Genomic DNA, 13,557 nt, shown 5'->3' with positions numbered 1-13,557 from the left:
AAAAAGTGGGATAATATCACCACTACAGCATGGAACGATGGCCCAAAATAGTTCAGGCGGTGCCTCGAGCTCCCGGTCCCCAGCAAGTCAAGAGAGCTGCACTGGTATTTTGCTACTAGTCTGGGTTTCTGACTATGCGGTGAGAGGCTGAGAGGTAGACTTGAAAGCCCATGGTTGCACTTGGAGATATTTAATTAGCCTGAAACGTTTTGGGGCTGGAACTAAGTTTTAAACTCTCCTGATTTTTCTTCCACGGCCTTTTAGATGCTCTGGGGAGTCAAAGAGCCCTGCCCACCCATGCAACCTGGGAAACTGCATCCAGACCTCCCTGCTCTGCCCTGGCAGTGAGTGATGAGACCCCATCCCGTCCCATCCAAGGGTCAACAGGAGCATTAGGTAAACAGTGGGGACATCAGGTTGGTTGACATCAAGCTGGCGTTGGTATAGAGAGCTCAACAACCAGCAGCTGGTCTGACCCGATAGAAATGACTGGTCTGTACTTGATAGGACCTGGATTTGCACCAGTAATCTGCCACACGTTCTCTCTTTTCAGCAACTTATTTGGTCCCTCTGGTTTCATCGCACACAGTATGGGTACTAGAAGGGCTACCAGCCTCATCCAGAAGGGATGCTGTCCTCATTGCACAATCCAAGGTGAAGAAACATGAAAAATCATTCCCAAGCAAGGCTACGTGAAGCCGTCTCTGCAGATCCTTACCCTTCAACGTCATCCTCATCCGTCTCATTGGCTTTGTGTGGTGTCTTGATGTTGTCCCCTTTCCCTACCACGGCGACGTCACACTTCAGGTAACCTTTCAGCCCGGCGGTGAGATCCTCGGGGTCTGAAAGGATGGCCCATTTGTGGTAGAACTGGTGCTCTGGAAGCCAGGGGACAAGACAGTCATTTATCAGAATGAGACACAGCAATTACCGCGGGGGCTGGAAACGTCCTTCCACTCGAGTGGGGGGACCTGCACATACACGTAAGAGACATCTTCAGGTGCGAGGAATTTGGACAGAAACCCCTGAAAAATTCCTTAGAAAGATGTGTCTCATGTTGAAGACAGAGTAGCAATGGGATAAACTGTCTGAAGCGGGGTGGAGTCTCCATCACTGGAAGTCACCATCCCTGGAGGTGTTCACCATCCCTGGAGGTATTTAAAAGACATGTGGACGTGGCACTTAGGGACATGGTTTAGTGGTGGACTTGGCAGTGCTGGGTTAACGGTTGGACTTGATGATCTTAAGGGTCTTTTCCAACCTAAATGACTCTATGATTCTAAGTCTTTAAGGCCTCACGTGCCTTTTGGATGGCGTTAGAAAGACTTCATCCTTCTGTGGAGCAGAGAACCAGACTAGATGATCCCTTAAGGTCCCCCCAGCATCATCTGCTGACCACCCCTGAAGTGCAGACTCTGGAGGCTTCATTTACATCTTAGCTCTCAGGCTTATTTATAGAGGCAGAGTGCTGCAATAGGTGTGACATAGGAGCAAGGGAAAAAAAAAATAACGCAGTGATTTTGGAGGTATCTTTTCTGAAGGGGTGTTGTCTGTTCAGCTCTGGCATGCTGCGAGCACCGGGCCCTCAAATGGGCGTTGCTGTTCTGTTTATCATCAGTGAGCAACACGACAGCAGCTCTAATCAACCTCTCTCTCTTTTCTATTGCACACCAGGCATCTTCATTTCGTGGTTTAAATGCCAGCCACAGAAGGCAAGATCCAGCCCATGACCTTCAGCTCTCTGGAAGGCTGATATCTTGCCTGAGCAAGTCGCCCTGGGCTTCCTTCCTCAGCAGGTCAGTGGATAGAGACCAGCAGACCCAGAGGGCACCTCAGCCCTCAGCCTCTGAAACCTTCTTTCAGGATGGGATACACAACCTTCTCCGGAGGTGCTGAGTGCTCTTTCCTGACCGCAGAGGGTAGCCCAGGTGACTTGCTTATCTCTAGGATACTAAAATTAAGTTAGATAAGTGTCACCCAAGGAAACTAGCACCTGCCCGGCTACCTTGCAAGGACATTTATTCAATGGTGCAGGTAGACACACAGGACTGGTTGGAAACAGCGTTTACATACCAGGTTGGGTATAAACGGTTCCAACGTCCATCTTGAAGGAGCCTACCAAAGTCCCACTGCGCAAGAGGTTTTTTGAGTGGATCACCTGGAAATCGAGAGGGGAAAACAGGTCAGACTTTTTTCCATGCCCTGGAAGCCCTAAGGCTCTTCCCAGAGGTGTTCAGTGTCAGATGGGAAAGGAGCTGATGCGTTTTCCTTGGTCTGTATAAGGACACTAAGAGGCACAGTGGGGTTGGCAGCTCTTGCTTAGCAATCTTGCAAGCAAGTGTATACTTGGATTGAATAGAAAAAAAATGCAAAGAAATTAATCTTTGAAACAAGATGCAGTTTTCCAGCCACTATGGTAACAAATTTACCTGAAGGAAGGGACATCTACCTGAAGGAAGGGTCTTTAGGATGCTCGAAATCTATGCTCTAATTCCCTTTGTGGGAGAAATTGTACAGCCGGTCTGTGCGTGGCATAGATAAGGATATTCCTAATTAGTGTGCTTTGGTCAGTGAATCTGCAAATCTTGTTCATCGCCCTCCTCCGTGGCTGCGGGGAGGGCTGCAGTCTCTGCTTTGCTCTCAGCATCTGCAGTCCTGAATTTCCACAATAGCTCTGCCAGTCTCATGCCTCAGGAAATCCTCTGGCAGGCTCGGGAAGGCTTTGCTTCTCCCCAAGCCCAAACACATCCCGAGACAGGTTTAATTCTGCCTGGCTCTGAAATACCAGAGATCAGCCGTGGAGGGAGATAGCGAATGCAGGAGTGGAGCTGTGTGGCCCCAGCAATGAAGGTCAGCGACAGAAAGAGGGACTGGGGGTCTGCAAAAGAGGTGAGGCCCATAGGACCGAACACCTTGGCCCCTGTTGCGGGTCTCACGTCAAGGACCTTAAATCCATCCCCAGTGCGTATGCAAAACGGGCTGATTTCTTTCAAAGCCCCGTGAAAAGGATAAACACAACCATGCTCACTTACGGACAGCTTGATGATCTTGTCAAACATGACATCTGGGGGGACATGGAAATCGAAGACGAAGTACTGAAAGGGAAAGAGCAGTGGTAAAGGCAGGAGAGCCGGGGCGGGCTCCTTTCGGATTGAAAGACAGTATTGGGGTGCACGCTCCAGCAGGAGAGGCTGCGACTGCCTGGGGGAGCATCCCGGAGCGCACGTCACAGCAGGGATGGATCCGTGTGAGCCCCAACACTGACAACCTCTGCAGTCTGAGGAACTAGCACTAGCTTATTGGAAAAACTGAGAATAATTTAGCAGAGATCACGTGAGTGCGCTTTTTACCATTTTGCAAAATACCAGAGGGCAAAGGCTTCATTTCTCCTTCTGCTTGGTTTGAGATTTCATCTCATTCCGACAAGAGATGACAGAAGAAAACAAAGAAAAAAACCCAAGTGACAAGAAAGTACATTTAATTGACTAAGGGCAATGTAGACCCCGAGGAGCAGGTAGCTGGGAGCATCACCGGAGGACAGACCCACCTCATTGTAGTAAGGGCAATTGGTCGATTCCTTCATGGATGTGTATTTCTTTTCCTCTCCAACCTCCACGCAGACCACGGGGTCCATGTTGAGCCCAACCAGCTGCCGGGCCTCGATGATGGTGATGCTGACCTGGGGAGAGGGATGCGTGCACCTTCACCTCCTGAGAGCAGCATCAGATGCCGCTCGCTGCCTTAACCCCTGTCTCCCCGTCCTGGTTTTTGAGGCATTTTCAGTGCAGTGGTGGCAGCTCTGGGGTCTACTGGTCACACCCAAGACACCGGGCTGCTCGGACAAGCCTGAGCAAGCTGCAACGTGGTGTGGGATGCAGGAGAACCCCGGGCATCCCTGTTGCTTCAGCCCCAGAGCATGGGCGGCTTCACGCGAGGTGTAAAGTCGAATGGATTTAGCTAAGCTGTGGGAGTGGAGCTCGGCTGGTGAGACCCCAGCTGGCTTCGCTTGCTTCTGCTAGAAAACACAAAGGGATGATCATCGTAGGTCCCTCCCAACTGAAATACTCTATTCTGTCCTATATTATTTCTGGAATATTCCCCACCATTTCATGGTTCAACCCTCCTATGTGCATGCATACACACATGCCATTTTATTTAAATTAAGTACTCTTGTATGTGGTATGTGAAAAATAAACTACTTTCAACAGAATATCAGCAAATCATCCAGATGAAACATTTGCATGTATTTACGACACAGAAGTTTGTCATTCACAATTCAATTCACCTTGTGACATTAAATTAATATTAGGTATTTAGACCGTATCTAAATTCCTTCCTTGCAATATTAAATTCATATTAGGAATTCCTGCTTAGATTTCTTAATTTAAATAAAAAACATAAGGTGTACTTCCATGTAGGTAACAACTCTTTTCAATTTCCAGCAGCCATTTTTCTAGAGTCATGTCTTTAAAATCTATCACAAGTTGGTGGCACGACAGGTAACCTCCAGGTTTCAAAGCATAGTGAATTTGGGTATCCTTTAAAATTATTTTTTTTAAATAACATGAACTCTCAGTTCTGGCTACCTTGAAGCCCAACAGATGAGTTAATTTACACGTGCCTTCTCTAGCTGTCATTAATTATTTTTGTAACTTGAACTCAGCTTTATCTTAAATCATATAATAATGGAAAATAGGACTATCTTAAAAATTAAACTATTACCTTTGTGGGTAAATTTGGGGAAATTTCATTTTGGTAACATATTAAGAGGCTTGACTTTCAATCAGATTTCTTTAAAAGAGGCTCAGACTCCAGTCCAAAAAGAAAAACGGATTAAAAAACCCACCAGCAGTTGCTGGGATGCTGTGATAATTTAATCTATTCTATTCTATTCTATTCTATTCTATTCTATTCTATTCTATTCTATTAAGTGCTCCTAAAAGGCAGCTGACAAGGGGCAGCTGAGCCCTCTGAGGAAGGGGGCAAGGCTGCCTGGCATTTGTCATTGCACAAACTGACCTAGCACAGAGGAGCTGAGGTGCAAACGCAACCTCCGATCCCACACCCAGCGCTGCAGCGGCTCAGGGAACCCGGCTCAGGTTCACTCCTCACGTACAGCGTGGCAAGGCGCCTGGAAACATCCCAAACGCCTTCTGGGGAGGCTTGCAGCCAGGGTCATCTCTGCACCGAGACCTTCCCTCCACCACTGCTCCTGGAGACGACTTTGCTGGGCACCATCCTTCATTAACACTTTGTCCCTCCCTCCCATCCCCTCTGCTGCCGCAGACCGAGGCAGTGTCTTGAGGTTTCCCGGGGACGGAGCCTGGAAGATCAAGTCCTTTCCTCTTAATTCTCAGATGTTCCACAAAAGCCAGTTGTCAAAGGAAAGCAGACATACGGAGGTCAGCCAGGCACGTACCGTGTTCATGAACCAGCCTAGCGCTGCAAATCCTGTTATACTCCAGCCATTCCCCATTAACACCAGCCTTGTGATCCTCCTGCCTGCAGTGGCCAAAAAACTGGACTTTGTGTTCCTTCTGCCTCTTGGGTCTAATTTGCACCTTCCCCCTCCTCTTTATGTTCTCTATGTTCCCCGCTCCTGAACCAAGCACGCTCATTCCCTGTAAGCCTCACAATTTGGTCTGCAGCGGATGCTGCAAATGTTCTGCAATAAATCTCTAACAAAAATCATTATTTGCATTGTTCCGAGATATCACCAGGAACGCGTTGCTGTGCTGAGAGGCGAGGACACAAAGCTAAATCGCTGCTGAATCAGCACGACTTGGCGAAAACGAGAAGAGGAGCCAATTTATGAATCACGCTGGCACCAACTAGTAAAAGAAAAGTGAGCAGCATGGATCATCTGAGCCTCAGGAAACTAAACGTGTGGTTCTTCTAACTCTAGCTAAAGTGGCAGGAACGGAGCACCGCTGAACGGGACAACAGCAGCCAGGTACCAGCCTATCCGAGGAAATCCAGTCAGCAGCGTACTGCCAGCCAGGGCTCACCAGTCTTGAATACTAAACAGCACACTGAAAGCTCTTAGAACCATAGAATCATAGAATCATTGAGGTTGGAAAAGACCTCTAAGATCATCGAGTCCAACCATCGACCCAACACCACCATGCCCACTAAACCATGTCCCTCAGCGCCTCATCTACACGTCTTTTAAATACTTCCAGGGATGGGGACTCCACCACTTCCCTGGGCAGCCTGGTCCAATGTTTAACCACTCTTTCAGTAAAGACGTTTTTCCTCATGTCCAATCTAAACCTCCCCTGGCACAACTTGAGGCCATTTCCTCTCGTCCTATCGCTTGTTCCTTGGGAGAAGAGACCGACCCCCACCTTGCTACAACCTCCTTTCAGGTGGTTGTAGAGAGTGATGAGGTCTCCCCTCAGCCTCCTCTTCTCCAGGCTAAACAACCCCAGTTCCCTCAGCCGCTCCTCATCAGACTTGTTCTCCAGACCCCTCACCAGCCTCGTTGCCCTTCTCTGGACACGCTCCAGCACCTCGACGTCCTTCTTGTAGTGAGGGGCCCAAAACTGAACACAGTATTCGAGGTGCGGCCTCACCAGGGCCGAGTACAGGGGCACGATCACTTCCCTACTCCTGCTGGCCACACCATTTCTGATACAGGCCAGGATGCCATTGGCCTTCTTGGCCGCCTGGGCACACTGCCGGCTCATGTTCAGCCGGCTGTCGACCAGCACCCCCAGGTCCTTTTCCAACAGGCAAAGGACTCTTGGGAGTAAGAGGAATGTATTGGAGATAGCCTGTTTCAATCACAGGTTAATTTGGGCTTTCTAGGCTTCATACGACGGAGAGCAAAACCAGTTAATTACTTAATCTTGAGCTTATCGCTCGACCACTTAAATGCCAGCTCTTGGGAAGTCGTGCTTTGTGAGTGCAGCGCATTGAAACCCAGCACGAACTTGTTCCCTGCAAAACGGTCCCTCCCACCCCCTGGGAGGTGGGTTGTGACCCCCATGAGCTGAGGTTGAGGGCACAACATTGTCACCTACCTGGTAGTCCATTGGCCTCCCAGCACTCGGCTCCATTTTGATGTCAGGCTTGGACCTTTGGAGGGGCAGAAGAAACCCTCAGTCAAACCACAGATGGACTTGCTGCAAGCTGTGACAGAGCATTTGCAGGGTCACCCCTCGAAGCTCCTGCCCTCTTTGAATCTGAGGAATACAAACCCTGGGGGCTGTGAAACACCACCGAACATCGGTGCTCTTTGTAGCAGGTCAGCTATTTCCAAAAAACCACCGGCTGCATGGGGCAACGTGTATTTCCAACATACCCCATCTCGGGGGACACGCGGTTGTGGGGTGCCTGCCAGCGTGCCCTCGCCTCCTGGCTTGCAGAAGCTCACATCTGGCCCTCACCTCTTATTCGAAACGTTGGTGGTGACAGCTGTGACGGAGGCCAAGGAGATGGTGTCTGGCTCCAGTCCACATCCCTGTCTCATGGCTCTTCGGTCCAGGTCTTCTGCCTCCAAAACAGCGGGTTCATCTGCACAAAGGAGACAAAAGAATGTCTCTTGTTGTTTCCACTCGGTGAATAATTAAAGGCGAAGAGAAAGGTAACCCATACGTCCTGTCAACCTCGCCTGATAATACAAAGAACAATGGTCACCAGGTGAGGTCACAGACAACCTGATCTAAAAAGGGATTAAAAAAGACGTATTGCCTCCTGTGACACATTATTCCACCTGGGCAGCATGCCTGTATATGGTTCTGTGAAGGCAAAAAGAAAACAGAAAACGACAAACACCCCAGACTTCAAGGGGTGAAAGAGCATTTGAGCAAGTGTTGCAGCTCTACCTACCAGAAGAGCAGTTGCAAAGACAACCAGCTGCCTAGCTTTGGGGTAGAGAGGTCTGAAAAAACGGGAGAAATGGGTCATTTCCCAAGAAGAAAAATTGCTGCAGGGAGGGTCAAGACCCCAGATCCCACAGGCACTGAGACACAGCTGTGTTGTCCACCGGTTTGCGTTTCTATTGGAAGAAGTTGCTGAGATAGTCTTTTCCCGTGCGCAATCCGTGTGCACGTCGTGCCTGCCCCTCCTGCCTTTGCTCTGGTCAAGAAACGACCACAAAGCAGCAATGATGTTTTTTCTGTTGGGCCAAAACCACCAGTGTAGCTGTTGGGTCACTGGTTTGCTTTGGTGGCACAGCTGTACGACTCCACTGTACTCGTACAGCACAGACGCTGCTCCTGGGAAACAGGTTCCCCGTCTCTTTGCTAACCTAGGCAAGCTTGTAGCTTGCTCCAGGAGATCGGCATGCTCCAGGAGACCAGAAATCAGTTTTTTCACCGTAGTCTGGCCTGTTTTTGTGAGATAACATGGGCTTCAGCTGAAGCGAGGGAGATCTAGGCTGGGTGCTAGGAAAAGCTCTCCGTGAGGGTGGAGAGAGACACGCTGCTGCAGGTTGGGTGGGGACAGGGTGTCCTCAACTCAACTGGGAGTTTTTGAGATTGAGCCAGAGTCACACCAGCCGGGAAGGACCTAAGCAGGTTCGATCCTGCCACGTGTGGGTGGGTGGAGAGACTCGCACCCTCCCAGCTTGGTTTTCGGTGATTCGGTGGGTCTGTTTGACCTGAGCAGGACCAGCAGTCTGTATGGGAGGAAAGCAGACCGTGGCACAAGAGGGATGCTGGCTCGGCCAACAGGCAGAGGTTGCAACATCCACCCCGTCCCATCACCAGCTGGCCAGACCAAGGGTAGGAATCACAACCGAGACAGCACTGAGGCTGAGAGAGGAGGGTGGTGTTAAGAGAGCGGAGCCCTGGTGAGGTGTGTGAAAGCCAGCGGTACCTGGGGAAGGTGGAAGAAGGACCCCCATGGCTGTGCAGCATTGACCACACCATGCAGCCACGTTGCAACCGTTCCCGTAGAGTGCCCATCTGTGAAGGCACTCTACTACCTGCTAGCACACCCTGCTCTTGCCTTTGCATCCCAGCTGCTTTCCCCATCGTCTTGTGTGAAGCTTTAACCGCGAGATGAATGCCCAGGCACTGGGGAGGGAGGGAGGCCACCCAGGTTTCAGTGTCATGCCTTCCCACAGGCTGCCAATGCCTCTACCTACACTGACGTCCCAGGCCAAATTCCCCTTTTCCTACCCTCAAACCTGGCTGAAAAACAGTGGAGATTTGCCCAGAAACACTATCTAAAGCAATGCTTTGTCCTTGCCTGCAAACATGCATTCCCCCACTTCTTTGCTGTTGAAACCCAATCCTTCGGTCTGAATGGAAACAACAATGAATTTCCGATCGCTGACCCTCTTGTGCGTTTCCAGAAAGGCGTCTGATTTCAGCGCTGCTGCGGTGCCGAGCCGGGGGACAGGCAGCCCCGCAGCAGCTGAGCCCTTCCTCTTGCTGCGCGGCTGCTGCTGCACCGCGCACCCAGCAAGGCGCAAGGGCTAAATCCTGCTTTGCATTGTCACGTTTGCAGATCATCCCTAAAAATAAGCTGGAAGCTGCCTGCACGACTCCCAGGTTTTGCCACAGTCGCACAAGGTGGGTGATACCTGGCTAAGCCTTCAGCGGGAGCCTCTCTCCATCAGTTCCTACTTCCCATTTCCCCATGGAGCCCCTCTCTCCAGCTCTCCTCCCCAGCACCCAGTGCTCCCTGTCTAATCCCCGAGTTACTGACTGGCTGTGCCTGACGTGAGCCACTTTGGGGACAGACTTTTTAGCAGGGCCCGTAGCGACAGGACAAGGGGGAATGGCTTTGAACTGAAAGAGGGGAGATTCAGACTAGGTAGAAGGAAGAAATTGTTTACGCTGAGGGTGGTGAGACACTGGCCCAGGTTGCCCAGAGAGGTGGTGGATGCCCCATCCCTGGAAACATTCCAGGTCAGGTTGGACGGGGCTCTGAGCAACCTGCTCTAGTTGAAGACGTCCCTGCCCACGGCAGGGGGGTTGGACTAGATGGCCTTTAGAGGTCCCTTCCCACCCAAACCATTCTGGGTCTCTCAGGTGCTTTCCTGGGATGTGGAGGATAGCCAAAAAGCAGCACTGGAGCAGGGAACAACCTCCTCCTAGGAACAACGTACCTTGTTTCCGATGGTCATCCTTTGACGGACGTGTCTTGCCAAGCTTCATGGCCGAAAAAACTCCTTTCCCAGCTCTGGAAGAAGAGAGGGAGAAAAAAATCCCAACCATCAATTATTGTATTTTTAGTGCCGTTTTCTGGGACTTGGGGGTGGGAACAGGAGACTTTCAGAGCTCAAAAGCAAGAGAGGAAATATCAGCCGAAAGACTAAGCAGGGGCTGCTGCAAACATGCCTCAGGGCAGAGTCAAGATCGCAGCTAAACGCACTGCCTTTGAGTCTTGGGTCTCATCTTTTTTCCTCAGGGAATGCTTCGACTTGGGATAAAACGCGAGGCTGGAGTGCAGCATTAGCAGCCAACGAACTCTTCCCCCCCACCCGTGCCTCTCGTCTCTGCTGCTGGCCCCCGCTACGCACAGACTTCTCACCTCTCCTGCCCCGTTTGTGCAATTGCTCCCCAGTTACCTAAAACCATTAACTAAAAATTAAAACGTCCAACAACTTCCCCCACCGCCTTGCTGTGAAAAATCAATAACCTCTTTGGCTAGATCAGCAGCAAACCCATGCAGATCCTAAGGTTTTTCAGCATCCCATTGCAGCAACGTGATTTTTCCCCTTCCAGTGTGGTAAACACCAGTAGCAGGTCAGTCCTAGCTCCCCGTCTGCAATCCAGGCTGGGGTCAAAGTCACTCAGGGCAGTTTGGGCCAGAATGGCTGATAAAATAATGGTTTGCAAACGGCTTGCCAGTTGCTTTCTAAAAATATCCATTATTTCAAGGCAAGTTTAAGAAGTATAACCTCTAGCTCCAAATGCTTCAGCGGGGCTAGGGCCGTTACTCCAGCTGGGAAATCAGCCTGTGCAACCACAAGTGCTTTGGCAGTCTGGGCTCCTGCGTTACTTGGTGTTTGTTACATACACATACAGCAAACATACACAAATACAGCATTCAGGATTTCTGCACTGCAAACTGGATTGCTCACAAATGCAAACGGGCAGAGATTGTTGAAGACCGTAAGAGCCTTGCAGGTGTTGCAGACCTCATCGCTCTCTACAACCACCTGAAAGGAGGTTGTAGCGAGGTGGGGTCGGTCTCTTCTCCCAAGGAACAAGCGATAGAACGAGAGGAAACGGCCTCAAGTTGCGCCAGGGGAGGTTTAGATTGGACATGAGGAAAAATGTCTTTACTGAAAGAGTGGTTAAACATTGGACCAGGCTGCCCAGGGAAGTGGTGGAGTCCCCATCCCTGGAGGTATTTAAAAGACGTGTAGATGAGGCGCTTAGGGACATGGTTTAGTGGGCATGGGGGTGTTGGGTCGATGGTTGGACTCGATGATCTTAGAGGTCTTTTCCAACCTTAATGATTCTATGATTCTATGATTCTATTTTCGGGAAACTGTTCCCTGTTATTTGGAGGTAAGTCCATGCTGCTGTTGCAAAGAGGTGGGAGGTTCTGAGTCACCCCGGTGAACGTTATGGAGTCTGGATGTAACGTGGAGTTTTAGCCTGAAGATTCAGCTGAAAACCTCAGTAGGAAAAAACCTCCGTAAGATCTGCAAAACTGAAACCAGCAAGAAGCACAAGTCAGACCAAAAACCCTGTTCTAAAGGGCAAACAGCTGGAGAGAGACTGGAAGGCAATGGCCTGCGACTGCCCCAAAAGCAGAAGGTGGTAAAGCCGAAGGGGATTTTTCTTTTTTTATTGGAAAATTCCCATCACCTGAAAGCGTTGCGCTTTGCAGAAGCCTTGCAGGTTTGACGGACATGTTCTTGGGCCAGCTTGGAAGCAAGGGGGAACCTCAACTCCAGCCTGGACCTCACCTCCAAGCTGGCTGCCAGGGCAGGGGAGCCGGGGCTCAGCACCAGCCCTGGATGCAGCAGGATTGGGACGCGCTGCCCGTGAGCCAGGTGACAGCAGTGAAGCTGCAGGATCCCCCAGTCTCAGCTTTGATCACGTCTGGCTGGGGCCAAAGGATGAAGTTGCACCCTTTTTTTGCAAAACAAAGAAGTCCTGGCATTGCAGCCGGCCCGATGCATTTGTCGTCTTAAATAACAACTGGAAGTTTGCAGGCTGCTGGCGGAGCCAGAGCAAACGAGAAGAAAATTAAGGAGAATAGGAGGATAATGTATTCACCGAGGGAGGGGCGAATTCAATCGGGGCAGAAGGCCAGCATAAGATACAGGAACTATTTATAGCTGAGGTTTAATTGGGACTAAAGCACTGCTTGGGCCTCAAGGCAGTCTCTGGTAGCTGTGATTAATTCACGGGATCCTCAGTGAAAGGGCGATTTCTTAATGAACAGGAGGAGAAAAGATGAGGGGTAGGTTTCCGTATCTATAATCCTGCCAGGGAACATCTGCCTCCAGGTGCTACGGGGAAAGTAACACTTTTAAGGTATTTGCAAACTTGGTTTTTTTAATGAGCAAATGCTGTGACAGCTCAGGCTGTGAAACTCTGCTCCGAGACCACTCTCCACCGAGTGTGGGAAACCCAGCAGACACACAGCCCCTCAGTGGGACACTGCACCTCCAGGGTTGGTTACATTACATTCCCTTCTTTCCAATTAATTTCTTTAAAATGGAGGGAAAAAAAAAAAAAAAAAGAAGTCCCACCAGCCCCAGAGCTGGCACGCAGGCAATTTTCTTGCAGATGGTTAGTGATAAAATCACTGTATCTGTCCCAGGAATTTCTGAGGTTCCTTGGGAAGTAAAACAAAGCGGAAGAGCAACTGGTGATGGAGCCAGTAGGACTCTGCAGGGAAGACGCTGGCAGTGCTGGTTCTCTACCAGGACCCAAAATAACAAGGTCCTTGCATGGGTGTTGAGGACGCACTGGGTCCTGGTTAGCACAGCATCTGATGCCCCTATCAGTAAAATGATCAAGCTGGTTTTGGGCCACGTGGAACAAGACTGGGATTAAGCACCCGGTCCAAGGAGCGTGCACTGAGACCCATCCCAGAGCACCAGCCCACCCCAGCTCCTTCCAGAGGGATACACGTGAGAGACGGTGTCACCCCCCCTCCCATTCTGGAGCGATGACCCCTCGCTGCCAGCTCAGCCTCAGTAAATCTGCTGGGGACATCGGCTGCAGGAGCCTCTCGTGTGTCCCCAAAGAGAGTTTTACTGCAGAAGAGGTCCCAGAAATGAGAAATAGCCTGACAGCCTCTAGCACATCCATGAGACGAGCCTCAGCTCTAGCTGGTTCGGAAAGCAGAGCCCAGAGGGTACAAGGTCCCTCGGTGGCATAAAACTTCAGGTGCTGTCCCCATGCCCGCATCCCGGCCACATCTCCCTGCTGCTCTTCTCAGCCCCAGTTACAACATCTGGCACTGCCTCCTTCCTTCACCACTGCCCTTACTGGTACTATCGCAGTGGACTGGAGCCCCAGGGAGGCAAAGATCATAGAATCACAGAATAGTTTGGGTGGGAAGGGACCTCTAAAGGTCATCTAGTCCAACTCCCCTGCCGTTGGCAGGGACATCTGCAACTAGAGCAGGTTG

General features: G+C 50.5%; 1 protein-coding gene across 1 annotated transcript in view; it reads right to left on the bottom strand.

Moving 5' to 3' along the window:
* The window catches only part of OTOF (otoferlin), a 145,397-nt gene that overhangs the window by 36,114 nt on the left and 95,726 nt on the right, over window positions 1-13,557 (bottom strand). Inside the window, exons 16-22 of the mRNA XM_019470966.1 lie at window positions 10,064-10,137; window positions 7,392-7,518; window positions 7,026-7,080; window positions 3,548-3,679; window positions 3,033-3,095; window positions 2,074-2,158; window positions 719-878 (exon numbers count right to left, since the gene is read on the bottom strand). Of these exons, the coding sequence (XP_019326511.1) occupies window positions 719-878; window positions 2,074-2,158; window positions 3,033-3,095; window positions 3,548-3,679; window positions 7,026-7,080; window positions 7,392-7,518; window positions 10,064-10,137 (696 nt within the window). The remainder of the gene's footprint in view (window positions 1-718; window positions 879-2,073; window positions 2,159-3,032; window positions 3,096-3,547; window positions 3,680-7,025; window positions 7,081-7,391; window positions 7,519-10,063; window positions 10,138-13,557) is intronic.

This window comes from Aptenodytes forsteri, unplaced genomic scaffold (assembly GCF_000699145.1).
Source record: "Aptenodytes forsteri isolate BGI_AS27 unplaced genomic scaffold, ASM69914v1 Scaffold192, whole genome shotgun sequence".
In the NCBI taxonomy this organism is placed as follows: Eukaryota; Metazoa; Chordata; class Aves; order Sphenisciformes; family Spheniscidae; genus Aptenodytes; species Aptenodytes forsteri.
This window is presented reverse-complemented; position numbering and strand designations above follow the sequence as displayed.